At 33.9% G+C, this 14,148-nt stretch overlaps 1 protein-coding gene, 1 long non-coding RNA gene and 1 other non-coding gene across 3 annotated transcripts; 1 reads left to right on the top strand and 2 right to left on the bottom strand.

The window, feature by feature from the left end:
- Positions 1-2,193: 2,193 nt before the first annotated feature.
- On the bottom strand, positions 2,194-10,292 carry LOC140920890 (uncharacterized). The gene is made up of 3 exons (XR_012163514.1): positions 9,847-10,292; positions 2,736-2,802; positions 2,194-2,406 (listed from the first exon to the last, which is right to left on the bottom strand). It is a non-coding gene; the product is annotated as an uncharacterized lncRNA (long non-coding RNA).
- A 392-nt stretch (positions 10,293-10,684) lies between these two features.
- Positions 10,685-12,759, top strand: LOC101488798 (probable E3 ubiquitin-protein ligase HIP1). The gene is made up of 5 exons (XM_012717729.3): positions 10,685-10,703; positions 10,865-11,011; positions 11,847-11,936; positions 12,060-12,191; positions 12,332-12,759. The coding sequence occupies exons 3-5, from the start codon at positions 11,850-11,852 to the stop codon at positions 12,464-12,466; spliced, it is 354 nt and encodes a 117-aa protein (XP_012573183.2). The 5' UTR covers positions 10,685-10,703; positions 10,865-11,011; positions 11,847-11,849; the 3' UTR covers positions 12,467-12,759.
- Positions 12,760-13,358: 599 nt separating this feature from the next.
- LOC113787322 (U2 spliceosomal RNA) lies at positions 13,359-13,553 on the bottom strand. Its single transcript, XR_003473829.1, has one exon. It is a non-coding gene; the product is annotated as a U2 spliceosomal RNA (small nuclear RNA).
- Between the last annotated feature and the right edge of the window lie 595 nt (positions 13,554-14,148).

The following is a 14,148-nucleotide window of genomic DNA, read 5'->3' as shown; positions in this document are numbered from 1 at the left end:
TTTTGTTTTCTTTACTTTACTGTTCATTTTTTTTAGTTGAAGTTGTCTGATTAATTTGAGATGGAAAAAAAAACTTATATTTATCTTTTTATATTAATTTAATCGCGGTAATGATTCTTGGTATTGCTGAAAAGCCAAGGTGGTATTTGTTGAGTATTGGATTATCTTTTTATACGGAGAAAAGTTCAAATATGATAGTACAAGTGTCTCATTTATTTAAGTGGAGAGATGTTTGATTAGGGTTGGAAGCAAGACTATTTTGAAAGAAAGATAGAAAATCATCATTTATTTAAGTGGCAAGGGGTCTGATTAGGGTCAGAAAACCATTCATTACGCATTCGTTAACCGTTGAGTCGGGTTAATTGTTGGACAACAGGTTCGCAACATTCAAGTCTTTGTTTACAATAGTTGGATCGGAGAAAGGACGTTTGGAGAGGAAGGAATTATGCTTGCATGGCAGCAAGTTTTTGGGTGTTTTCCTTCTTCTTGTTTTTCATTTGTAAGCTTTAGAGCTTTATTATTTTGGCTGATTGTAGACACAAATTATGCATCATCTTGAAACTTTCTTGTACCCTTAGTTGATTATAGTTGAACTATTTCTTTGATCTGGACGATTCATGGATTTTTAGCCTTGCATTAAAAAGTTTTCCACGTTAAAATATCGATGTTCTTTATGCTATATATATATATATATATATATATTTGTTGTTGCTCCTTACGGATTCTTGCAATTTGGGAGAATATTATATCCGTTGTGTTTTATTTGCTATTGTGTTTTTGTGTTTATTCTCATTAGAGTGACATCAGAGTTCTTGGTTAAAGGGTTATTTGACTTACTTCAAGGATGAAGGAAAATATGTATATAAAGATGGTATGCTTGAATGATACTAATTACCATTTGTTGAACGACAAGATGAAAGATTTATTATTTGTGAAGAAAATGCATTTTCCTATTTTTGGTTCTAAAAAGTTGGATGATAAATCTACAAAAGAATGAGATTTTGAACATCAACATGTATGTAGTTTTGTTACGCAATATGTAGAAGATAATGTTTATAATCATATTGCTAATGCGACAAATGCAAAAATTATGTGGGATAAGATAGAGACTTTGTTGGCCTCTAAATCAGAAAATAATAAATTATTCTTGCAGAATAGTTTCATAAGTTTGAAGTTTAAGGACGGGATTTCCATTTCAAACTACTTGAGTGAATTTCAGGGGCTCCTTGATCAGATGTCAAGAATGAGTATCAAGTCTGATGATGAGATCTTGGGACTATTTCTATTATTATCCTTACCAGAGTCTTAAGAGACATTTCGGGTTTCTATAACGAGTTCAGCTTCTAACGGTGTTGTTTCTTTGAAAACGACTAAATGTGGTGTTTTGAATGAGGAGATGAGAAGGAAGGCACAAGGTTCTTCATCTCAATATGAAGTTCTTATTACTGAAAATAGGGGGAGAAGTTAGAGAAAAAAAAAAGCGAAGAGTGGTAGAGAAAATAAGCAGGTGCAAGTCCATATCTAGATACAAAAATATGGATTGTTATATTGTCATAGAACAGAGCACTTACATAATTATTTTATGTGGAAAAAAGAGAATAAAGGAAAGAAGGGCATGTAGAAACAAAGAGGTTGTGATGATAAGGGGTGGACAACGGGCTGGGTTGGGCGGGTTCGGGTCCAAAATCACCAACCGGCCCAATCTGCGGGGGCTATTTAAACACCCACTTCCGCCCATGCCAAAGTTCAATTTAGTCGGTTCTCGGGTACTCGGTTTAAGTGGGTTACCGATTCGGTTCATTCAGGTTAATTAGGTCATCTTTAATTTTTTGACTCAATTGTTTTTTTTTTTACTTAATTAGGTCTTTTTTATCAAGTTATTTTTTTGTCCAATTATATATATATATATATATATATATATATTAAAGAATTTTTAAATAAATTTGCGGACTAAATTTGTTTGGCCATTATGTTAATTTTATTAGGCTTTAGTATGCAATAAATTTTCATATCCTTGCCATGATTTTATTATTTTTTTTTTTAAAGACTAATTAACTTTTTTATATATCTTTTTTCAAAGGCTAAGTAACAATTTTATATTAAAGTACACACCCTAAATGCATATCGTTCTTCCAGAACAATACTGAAGTCTATAAATTAAAGGATTTTGCCTTGTTTAGAGCTCCACAATCATAAGCAAAAATTAAAGGATTTTCTATTTAGAATTATCTACCAACCTAGTTTAGAGTTCCACAATCATAAGCATAAATAAATATAATTTATTACAATACCAAATAAACATTTTAATTAAAATAAATATAAAACAATACAACATTATGAACACACTATGGACATTGGTGCTCAATAAATCTTTAATAGTTGTATTCAACATGAAGATTGTTGCATCTGCACATGAAAAACAATAAAACAATTATGATATGTAAACAAATTTAAAAAAAGATTAAAAACAAGATAATCATTAACATGCAAACTGTTAAAATGAATAGAAATATTATAATATAATTCTAAATAGAAAGTAGAATAAAAAATCACAATAAATATTATAATCATATATAAAATCATAAAAGTAACAATCAAAAGCATAATATATAGATTTTAGTTTAATCAAATAAAAAACAAACATGTGATTATTTTTAGCTTCATTTAATATATATATATATATATATATATATATATATATATATATGAAATAAAAATATATATAAAACCCTAACCTTGTTGTTTTTATCTGAGATCCTCTAACTTTGAGCTTCCAACGAAGAAGTATGGTACGATCCATGGCTTCACAAGATGAAAACACATGTTAGTCAAATCACATGTTATGAAATAGAAATGTTGAACATAAATTTAAAAAACTCCTAACAAAAATCATAACCTTTTAAAGAATACTTTTTATTAGTGACTTTGAATTTTCTTCCATGTCTATTATTCTCATCCTCTTCATTTACGACTATGAGATGAGATAAAGAGGGAAATAAAACAATAAAAGGTTCATCGAGATGAGAGCTGAGAATGGATGATGAGATCCAAATATTGGAAGCCTAAGATTTGAGAGGAAGAAGAAAGAATGAAGCCTAAGGTTTGAGAGGAAGAACAAAGGATGAAGATGGTATTCTCACTGAGAGGGTGAATATGGTAACTCTGTGTTCGACGGCTAGGGTTTGTTAGGGTTGATTGTATCCATGGTATTTATAGTGAAAACAAATATTTTGGGCCAGTCTTCTCTCATTTGTAATGGATTTGGGCCAAATGGGTAGAGTAAGATGACTTGTATTAATATGACATTGTAGCATTATATTTTTGGTGAGGGTGGCTTCGGTTACTGACGACCCAAAATTTTTCAGTCACACCCGCCCACCCATATCCGTATGAATCTGTTGACTTTTTCCATCAAACCTGTTAACCCAATTTCACCCGCCCATTTGCACGTGGCCCATGCGGGTCGAGCGGTTTTGAGCCAGTTTGGATTTTTTGTCTAGGCCCAGTGATGATTATATTGATGATGAATGTTTTAATACTGCTACTAGCGATGATCTTATTAGTCTATGTGATCATGAGTCAGTTAATCTTGAATCTGATGAGAGCATGTGGATAATTAATAATAGTGTTACACTACGTGTTACATCGATGAAAGAGTTTTTCACAACTTATACTTCAGGTGACTTTGGAGTTTTGAAGATGGATAATGATGGTGTTGAATATGGCAATTGTACGCATACACCTTAATAAAACAGAGGTAACTAATAATGAATAATAAATTAGAATCACCAACATAACTGAAAATTACATTCATAAATATAGTTTACAACTTGTTCAGTAGATTTATAAAATATTACATCTTGAAAATAAACTACGATTTTCTGATTACATCATAAAATAAAATAAAACATCAAATTTTAATTTCATAAGTCTTGAACTGATCTTCTTATGCTAAATTTATATCTCGTGTTCCTCCAGCTAGTAAATAAACAGTCTCAAATAATTTCTTTCATAGATATTGATAACTCTTCATCATATGCATATTTTCCCACTATTTTAGTCTTATTTATCCTCAATCATTAGTTAAATTAAGGATTTATTTGATATATTTTGTTGATTTTTGTTCTTTGAGTTAATAAAATGTTTTGTGTTTTATTTCAGTGATTAAGTAGGAATTTTTCGTAATTTTACATTGCGTTGTGTTTTGGTGCAGTGCTGAATTTTGGTGAGAAATCAACATGACATATGTAGAGTATTTCAGCCATATCTGGAGTTGTAGATGTCCAATGGGAGTCAAAATAAGTGCAAATGAAAGCTACGATCCATAGTTACAACTTTCATGAAGACACCATAACCAAATTCAGACTCGAAAGAGGAGCAAAATGCAATATATGCCGGACAACAGATGTTGAGCGCTTGTAGCGCGCCAGACTCGCCTAGGGCGCGCGACGTGTACCAGCAACCATAAAAACGCAATTTTTTTTTACTGTTTTAGGGATCTTTTTGACTCTTGGGAAGTTGGGAGACTTGTGCCATAGCGTAGAAACTCAAAGACGGTCGTTTCTAACATCATTGGAACAGTTTTATCAAGAATCATCCATGAATCCTTCTTGTAATTCTTCTCTAATCTCTATCTCTTTTATCTCTGTCATGAGTAACTAACATCTATTTTTTAGGGATGAGTGTAACAAAATGAAACCCTTATTTTTATGATTTGATTTCTAGTTATATGAATGAGTTTATTGAATTATTTTTCTCATCTATGTGCTTAATGCTTTCTATTGCTTGATCAACATTAAAATGTTCTACGATTTTTATTTTGAAACGGAAGTGGACTTTACGAATGCTTGAGATGAGAAATTCATGAATTTGTAGTCTAGACATAGGTGCAGGTCATGAAACCGATTAAATTAGTTGCAAAACAATAATTTACAGAAGAATTTCTATACGGTAATGCTTAATTCTAATCTTAAATCTACTAAGGAATTAGGGGTTACTTTGGAATTAAAGGTTCTGTCACTAAGACATTAGAGCAAGAATAATAAAGAGAATTCGACAATAATTCAATAAAGGAATTCAATAACTAGGATCAAATTACACACCAAGGTTGGATTCGAAGTGAAACTCATCCCTGACATTTTTCTCAATTTATAAAAGATCAATTTTACTAATGTTGTCAATTTTAAATATTATTTCAATCAACTTGGGAACTTTTTGTTCAAATTTAGTAATTAAATATAATTCGATAGTAAAACGCAATCCTTGAGTTCGACACTCGGTACTACCGTTTTATTATTACTTGCAACGATTCAGTACACTTGCTGAAACGCTATCAAGTTTTTGGCGCCGTTGCCGAGGATTGTCATATCACTGTTGAATTTAAATTATTTACTGAATTGAAATTTTTTGCTCTTGAATAAAATTTCTTCTTTTGTTTTATTTCAAAAAAAAAAAAACAATTCTGTTTTAAAACTGTTTTGTTTTTACTTAATTATTTATTTTTCTTTATTTTAAACTCTTCATTACTCATAATTTGTCTAACCTTGTATGCGAGACCAATCCTCAGTTGAACTTATCTTTGATCCAGAAATCGAAAAAACAGCGAAGGCACATCGAAAGGCAGGCCGAGAAAGGAGACAAAGGGAAAGACATTTAGTTGTGGAAGAAGAGGTTTTGGGTGATTCCATCATAGTTACTGAGATGGCCGATCCACCACTACCAGAACGTACTCTCGGCAGTATGGGAAATCGGAATAGAAATCGTGCTCGATTGCCCATCCATAACCAACCGGTTACAGTCAACAAGTTTGAAATAAGTCACGCTCTATACCGAGAGTTGAAGGAGATTCATTTTGCTAGTAGACATAACGAAGACACCAATAGACATCTCACAAATTTCTTTGAATTATGTGAAACAATGAAGGTAAATGGTTTGTCTGAGGAAGGCAAGAGAATGAAACTATTTCCATTTCATTAACAGAAGATGCTAAAGAGTGGCTTAATTCCTTTCCTGCTAACAGCATCACCACATGGGATGATCTTGAAGATAAGTTCTTGGAACAGTACTTTCCCCCAACTATGTTTGTTAGAAAAAGGCAAGAGATTTCCAGTTACAAACAAAAAGAGGGAGAATCTCTCTGTGACACTTACAAGAGATTCAGAAACTTACTTGTAGGATGTCCTAATCATGCTTATGACGACACTGCCCAAATGCAAATATTCTGCAATGGTTTGAGACCGAGCACTATAATTATGTTGGATGCCACAACAAGTGGTTCTTTGAATTACAAGAATGCAACAGAAGCACAGAAGATTATTGAGATCATGGCATCAAATGAACAAATGATGTTGTATGACAGAGGTGGTGGATCAACAAGTGGTGTATTGGAGTTGGATGTTATTGATGGATTGGTCCCATGCAGGTTATTCTCAAAACAGATAGAAGATGTTATTGCCACTGAGATAAAGAAAGGAATAACAGCTCTAAATATACAACCCCCGGTAGCCCCTGTCAAATTACTAAAGTAGACTAACTGTAACCTTTGTGGAGGAGCACATAAAACTGGAGCCTGTGAAACACTGGATGACAATGAGTTAGAAGAACTAGAATATGTGAATTTTGTTAGTAATAACGGGAGGCAGAATAATCCCTACTCTAGTACGTACAACCCTGGTTGGAGAAATCATCTAAATTTTTCATGGAGAGATCAGCAAGGTGGTTCTCAGGGTCAACAAGGAGCTCAAACGAACCAATTTCCACCTAGAAAGACTGCTTGGGAGAGTGTTATGGATAAATTAGTGACAACCACAAATTCTTTCGTTGAAGAGTCAAGAGCCATCCAGAAAAATCACTCTGCATCCATAAAGAATCTGGAAACTCAAGTGGGTCAACTTGCTAAACAAATGGCACAAGAACGGCTTGGAAATTTGCCTAGTGACACGGTTCCGAATCCGCGAAATAATGTCAATGCCGTGACAACAAGGAGTGGCAAGGTAAGTGAACAAGTACCGCTTAAAGTCAAACAAAGTGTAAGTACTTCAAGCTCGACCCACTCAGAAGAAACAATCACATCGACCTTAGTGGAGGAGCACACCACTCTTGAAAAGGAGGAAGAACCTGTGGTACAAAAAAGGAAACCACTGCCGAAACCAGAAATTCGACTTCCGTTTCCTCAAAGGTTAAAAAAGGAAGAAACAGAAAAACAATTCGGTAAGTTCCTTGATGTTTTTAAAAAATTACAAATTAACATTCCTTTTGCAGAGGCACTAGAACAGATGCTAACATACGCCAAGTTCATGAAGGAGATTCTATCGAAGAAAAGAAAAATCGGCGGCGAAACAGTGATGCTTATGGAAGAATGTAGTGCTATACTACAGAGAAAACTGCCGCCGAAGCTCAAGGATCTTGGAAGCTTCTCAATCCCGTTCGCTATTGGAAATAGAACTTTTGGGAAGGCGTTGTGTGATCTTGGGGCTAGTGTGAGTCTTATGCCCCTTTCCATATACAAAAAACTAGGCATTGGAAAAGTCAAGGACACACAGCTTATGCTACAATTTGCGGATCGCTCAATGAAACACCCTTATAGAGTGGTGAAAGATGTGTTGGTTAAAGTGGACAAGTTTATTTTTCTAGTGGATTTCGTGATACTAGACATGGAGGAAGACAATGACGTTCCTTTGATTTTGGGGAGACCGTTCTTAGCAATATGGCGAGCTATGATTGATGTAGTAGATGACACCTTAACCTTAAAAGTAAATGAGGAAACTGTCACTTTTAACATTCTGAAAGCCATGGAACACTCAAAAGAAAGAGAAGGGTGCAATCGAATCGAAATCTTAGATGAGATAGTCAACGAAGAAATAGAGCATCAAACACCCAGTTTTCCGTTAGAAAGAGTGTTATGCCTACCCCAAGATGTTGTCAAAGAAAGTGAAGATCCAAAGATGAAAGAGGTTTTGACAATGTTGGAGGCATCACCATCCTACTCCCCCCGTTTTCCTACAAGATGGGAGGAGTTGAAAGGGAATGAAGATAAGCCCTCATAGAAAAAGACACCACTGATTGAACTCAAGCAGTTGCCTCTTTATTTGAAATATGTATTCCTAGATGAAGAAGATAAGAATCCAGCCATAATTAGTGCAAGCTTGAGTGAATGCAAGAAGAAAAGTTGTTGAGAATTCTACGGAAGCATAAGGGGGCCATTGGTTGGTCCATTGAGGACTTGAAGGGAATAAGTCCGACTTTTTGTATGCCCAAAATCCTAATGGAGGACAATCATAAACCGGTAGTACAACCCCAAAGAATATTGAATCCGACAATGAAAGAAATGATTAGGAAAGAAGTGGTAAAGCTCCTAGAAGCCAGTCTCATTTACCCCATTTCAGACAGCCCTTGGGTGAGTCCGGTCCAAGTTGTACCTAAAAAGGGTGGAACGACAGTCATCACAAATGAAAAGAATGAGCTGATTCCTACACGAACGGTTACAGGATGGAGAGTGTGTATTGACTATAGAAGGTTGAACAGCGCTACGAGGAAGGATCATTTCCCACTCCCTTTCATTGATCAGATGCTGGAGCGGCTAGCCGGACATGAATATTACTGCTTCCTAGATGGCTATTCGGGATACAATCAGATATTTGTGGCACCCGAGGATCAAGAGAAAACTGCATTCACATGTCCGTATGAGGTGTTTGCATATCGGCGAATGCCATTTGGGCTGTGCAATGCCCCTGCCACATTCCAAAGGTGCATGATGTCTATATTCTCCGATATGATTGAAAAACATATCGAAGTATTTATGGATGACTTTTCTGTCTTTGGTTCATCTTTTGATAATTGTTTGAGTAATTTGTCTCTTGTATTAGAAAGGTGTGAAAAATCCAACTTGGTCATAAATTGGGGAAAATGTCATTTTATGGTACGAGAGGGAATTGTATTAGGCCACCGAATCTCCCACAAGGGGATTGAGGTAGACAAGGCCAAAGTTAAAGTTATTGAAAAACTTCTCCCTCCTACCAACAAAAAAGGCATTAGAAGCTTTTTAGGCCATGCTGGATTTTATAGAAGATTTATAAAAGATTTTTCAAAAATTGCAAAACCACTCACAAATCTACTTGTGAAGGACACACCCTTCAAATTCAATAAGGATTGTTTGCATGCTTTTAACAGTTTGAAAAATAAGTTGATAACTGCTCCCATTATCACTACACTTGATTGGTCACTACCTTTTGAAATCATGTGTGATGCAAGTGACATTGCTATTGGGGCAGTCCTGGGACAAAGATAAAATGTTGCATGTAATCTACTATGCTAGCCATGTTCACTTTTTTTTCAATACATAGCACAACATACAACTCAACAGGCTGACAATGACATTAATTAACATTCAAAAGGCACATGTACTTTCTTTATTAAGAAAATGAGAAAATGGGAACATGCTTATTGCAGTTGCTTAAATGAATACTCATAAACTACCTACCTAGGGTATTATTAGATTCCCCAGTGACACCAATGAAACACAAAAATTTCAAGCAGGATTACCAAACATAACTAAACACCAATTTCATATCAAAAAACAAAAAGCAACAAAATTATTCAGAAATGAGATAATCATACAGCACGTGTGCATGATCAAAAGTACTAACTGAAGTTGGTAAATAGGAGTAATTTCTGAAAAAATTGATTAGGATTTTGGGATAATGATAACATTTAGAAAGAATAATACTAATTTTATCCAAAAGAATCACCTTTATTGAAAACCATCAATGACCCAACTAATAAACAATAAAAAATGTAATCTTTTTTGTTTGCATCAAAAGAAAAAGTGAGAATAAAGCAAGAACTCACACTCATCATGGCAAGAACCCATTGGTGACGAGATTCAGCGTTTAGACCAATGACAGTTCCAAAAGGCTTATGCAGAATATTGAAGAGAAGCCACATATGGTAGATGAAGAACACCAATAGACCCAATGGCACCAAAACATGCTCCAAGTATTCCATACCCACCACCATATTCACTAATTGAAGAATTAACTTGTTGGAAATATTGGATATGTGTTATTTATTACTTTGGTTGATAGAAGATTGATTTTATGATAAGTGAAAATTAAGGATATGTTTCATAAGTATATAAGCACCTAGTGAGGAGACCAATCCAAAGACATCAACCTCATCATCACCAAACATGAGAATGACAGAAACCAGTTGAAATAGTCACAAGTTGTTGTTTTTCTTTTTGGGGAACAAATACACTTGCTATAAAAATGTTGTTGCAACTTGATACTTGGTAGTGGCATTAAAAAACACTTTTTAAAAAATTCTAGTCTCTTGCAAATGCAATGTAACAGGGGAGACATTTATTAATTTATTTATTTATTAATGTCCATTACTAATATATATTTATTAAAGTAGTTAAGACTGAGAGAGGATGATATAATAATCTATCATAGTATTTTTTTATAAGTAAGTGGATAATAATTAATATGATTTTAAGTCTACTATTAATTTTGTAATGATTATTATTTTAAAAAGTGAGTTTCATGTGTTAAAAAAGTATTAGTTAATTGTTGTGGGACTCAAAAATATTGTCTCCACAGCAACATGTTAGTTCAGATTTTTGGTATTGATTTGTTCTCATTATCATTTTCTTGATTTCAAATTCCTTAACATGAATCTGTACTTCACCATCATTTTCTGATTCCGTGAGGATTCCTATCCCTGTTACAATTCATATTTTTGCAATTTTGTTTTCTAATATTTGGCACTCCTTGTGCTATAAATATGGGAGTTTTGGTAAATTTTTAGCTTATGAAAAAAACTCCTTAACATGATTATTTACTAAACAACCTTGCTTCATTGGCAGCCTTCATCTTCTTTCCGAAGGCGCACTGTCTATCCAGAAACCTTCTCTTTTCCGGACACTGATCCTGACATTTTCACAGCATGCTCTCTTGGAACTGCAGCGCACCCTCGCCATATCAGAGATCCTTCTTCTGATGATTTTTCTGAGGTTTGCAGTTTGCTCATGCTCTTGTATATTCTTTCATGAATTATTCTGATTATTTTTATGAATATGATTCATAAAAACCAAGCATAATCTGGTCTTTTATATCAAAAGACAGTAGTAATTCACTCTTGATTTTTTCCCCGCCAAAATTATAACTCATCATCAATGCAGGTTACTCTGGGTAGCACTTGAATGTACTGGCTTCAAAATTGTAAAATTGGATTGGCTTACCTTGACTGATTCATGTTCTTAACTTTGCTCTTGTTTTCTGACAACATTCGAGAAAATAAATGGCTTCTAACTTCTAAGTTCTAACAGTAGTAGTTTTTTCTGTGTACATTGGAGACAATGAGGTTTGAATCTATGACCTTGTGCATACTACTCAAACCCCTTGCCACTAGACCAACCCTAGTGGCTTATTAACATGTTAGTTTTGGTAGAAAATTTGGGGAGTGAGAATCTTGATCACAGTTGTCTTGTTAAGCTAAAGATTGGTGAAAATTGCCCCACATGCTAGACTATAGATGGTGTCAGTAAGTCAATCTGATGGTATTCTCCAACAAAATTGGAACTGTAGAAGAGATGGTTTAATGGTGCAACTATTGGAGAAGTTTAATTGGCAAAGCAATTTTAGAATTGTTCAACTGCACTATAAGTCTGTCTTTTTTAGGTGTAAACTGGATATTCTCTGTGCGCAACTGCAAAGATTAATCCCTCTGCACTATCTGTCTGTTTGTATAAGAGCATTTATTTAAATCCATTCAAGTATTTGCTAAGATATTATTGCAGTCGACAACTAATAAATTTGTATATTTTTGTTATTGTTGTCACTCTGAAGATAATGGTGCTTCAAGGAAGCATACTAATGGGAGGACGGCGTGACCTTTTCCGAGACTGGAGACTAGATGTTGATAACATGTCATATGAGGTGAGTTATTTCTCCAATAATCAATTCTATTATTTTTCTATTTTAATAACTTCATCCCCAACCTGTTGATAGATACAAATGTTTGTTTTATGTTTGTCTAATTTTCTAGTTTGTGTTTGATAGCAATTGCTTGAGCTTGGCGAGAGAATTGGTAATGTCAATACAGGACTTAAAGAAGATGAGATGGAACCTTACATAACGAAGACTAAGCTTCAGATTTCGGATCAAGTAGACAAAAAGTGCAGCATTTGTCAGGTATAGCTAGTTTGTAAAATTTAAGTTATGATATTAAAAGTTCATTTACATCATAAAGTTTCTATTTTACATTTTGTAATGCAATGCAGTAAGCTAACTTTTTAAATGATTGAATAAAATTGGTATTGTTTTGAGTACAGGAAGAGTATGAAGAAGATGATAAACTTGGGAGGCTTAACTGTGATCACTTGTATCACTTTCAATGTATACAACAATGGGTTGCACACAAAAATTGCTGCCCTGTGTGTAAGCACCAGGTTGCAGCACGACGCTGAGTGAAAAAATTCTGATGTTAATTTTAGACACTTCATTCTCATCCTACAATAGGTGTATAATTTTTTTATCATATTCCACTTGTGTAAGAATTATCATTTTTTTTATCATATTCCACTTGTGTAAGAATTACCATTTTTTGGTGTCAATCATCATTTCATGTTCAAAACTTACGCCTCCTTGTTGAGGTGTGGACAATGTTATTGGGAGAAAGTTTCTTATCAATGGATTAATTTTATGTTTCTTCTTTAATTAGATTGTCACTTCTCTTTTCTTAACGGAATGTCCAAATGAATAGAAAATATTTGAATGTGGTTTAAAAGCTGAATTGCATTTACATCAACTTCTCATCTCTAAATGAAAGACAAGCAAAATATTAACATTTTCAACTTTGTATGAGCTGAGAAACTAGGTGACTTTGTAAATGATATAGACTTTTAACAATGATTTTCTTTTTGGTTACTAATAAATAACTATTTTTTTTTTTTTTTGGTTACTAATAGCAATGATTTACACTTAGGTCCCACTCTTTAAAATGATCCAAACATAATCTTGTGCTTATAACTAACGTGCTTAACTCATTATTGGTTGCTGGGTAATATGATCCTCTAAAACGATCCTCAATTGCACTAATCACAGTCATCAACTAGGCCAAAAGATTGAAGTGGTTTCAAACTTCTCACTATATGAGTTGATTTAAAACCTTAAATCGATGCAATCAAACTTCCCAATTATTTAAAATATTTAAATTTTCTTGCGATCCATTTGCAGATCATTTTAATATTAAAAACATTAGATGATGACTTAAATAAAATAGAACAGAATCAGAGGTTACTGTAATTTATGGAAATACATATATGCTACATAAAATTACAAAACTTTGAACTTGGATTGTTGGGGTGCGCCGGCCAATGCAGTAATGCAACGCATAGGCGACCCGCGAGAAGCCCAGTAGCAAGCTACTGAAATGGCCTCTCCCCCTCAAAAAAGTAATTTAATATCGTGTGGCCCATTGGACCACATATCAGATATTAAACTGATAAGAACAGATACTACACTTGATCTTAGCCAAAAGGCCGAGAAAGGTATGAGTTGAATTCCAGACTTGCTTCTAATTTTATATGTGACACCTACTCAGTTACGTTTCTGTACTGTCGATGTGGGACTCTTATGCAACAGCAGCTTGGAACTTATACTTGTGTAATCCACTGTATCTACGCATGTGTTACGAGTCAAACATAGAGTAATTAAAAGCAGAGAATCTTATGTCAGCAAAACATTTTACAGCTGTGGAGAATCTCTGCAAATAAATTTTTTAATTTCTTGATGAAGGGATACGAATGAAATGGGAAAAAAAGAAGGATTCATATGTCTAAGAGAGTGAGTAAAAATGTTTTTATTCACCTACTTCATTCTTCCCCCACTTTTATCTGGGAATCCTTTTAACATTTGTATCTTCTGCTCAGTTTCACACGAACTCTTAATATGCCAGCTTGTTGAGCCCACTAGTTAGAAACATCCCTCAAGGGCTATAATTACACAGTCTGGGAATTCACTTGTTAGTAGTTATACTTATTCTTTTGTGAAAAAGACAACTCATGGATTTCGAAAATAAATTGAATAATAAAATATACTACTTTCACTTATTGTCTTAAAGCAAAATATTTTCTGATGCTTATCTTAT

The sequence above is a fragment of the Cicer arietinum genome, chromosome 6 (genome assembly GCF_000331145.2).
Source record: "Cicer arietinum cultivar CDC Frontier isolate Library 1 chromosome 6, Cicar.CDCFrontier_v2.0, whole genome shotgun sequence".
In the NCBI taxonomy this organism is placed as follows: Eukaryota; Viridiplantae; Streptophyta; class Magnoliopsida; order Fabales; family Fabaceae; genus Cicer; species Cicer arietinum.
The sequence above is the reverse complement of the archived record's forward strand: the minus strand, read 5'-3'. Positions and strand labels throughout refer to the sequence as shown.

Bases quoted from the DNA above. Each gene is read 5' to 3' on its own strand.
- LOC101488798 (XM_012717729.3), top strand. From the start codon at position 11,850: ATGGTGCTTCAAGGAAGCATACTAATGGGAGGACGGCGTGACCTTTTC. The intron at 11,937-12,059 runs GTGAGTTATTTC...TGTGTTTGATAG, and splicing joins TTGATAACATGTCATATGAG to CAATTGCTTGAGCTTGGCGA. The intron at 12,192-12,331 runs GTATAGCTAGTT...TTTTGAGTACAG, and splicing joins AAAAGTGCAGCATTTGTCAG to GAAGAGTATGAAGAAGATGA.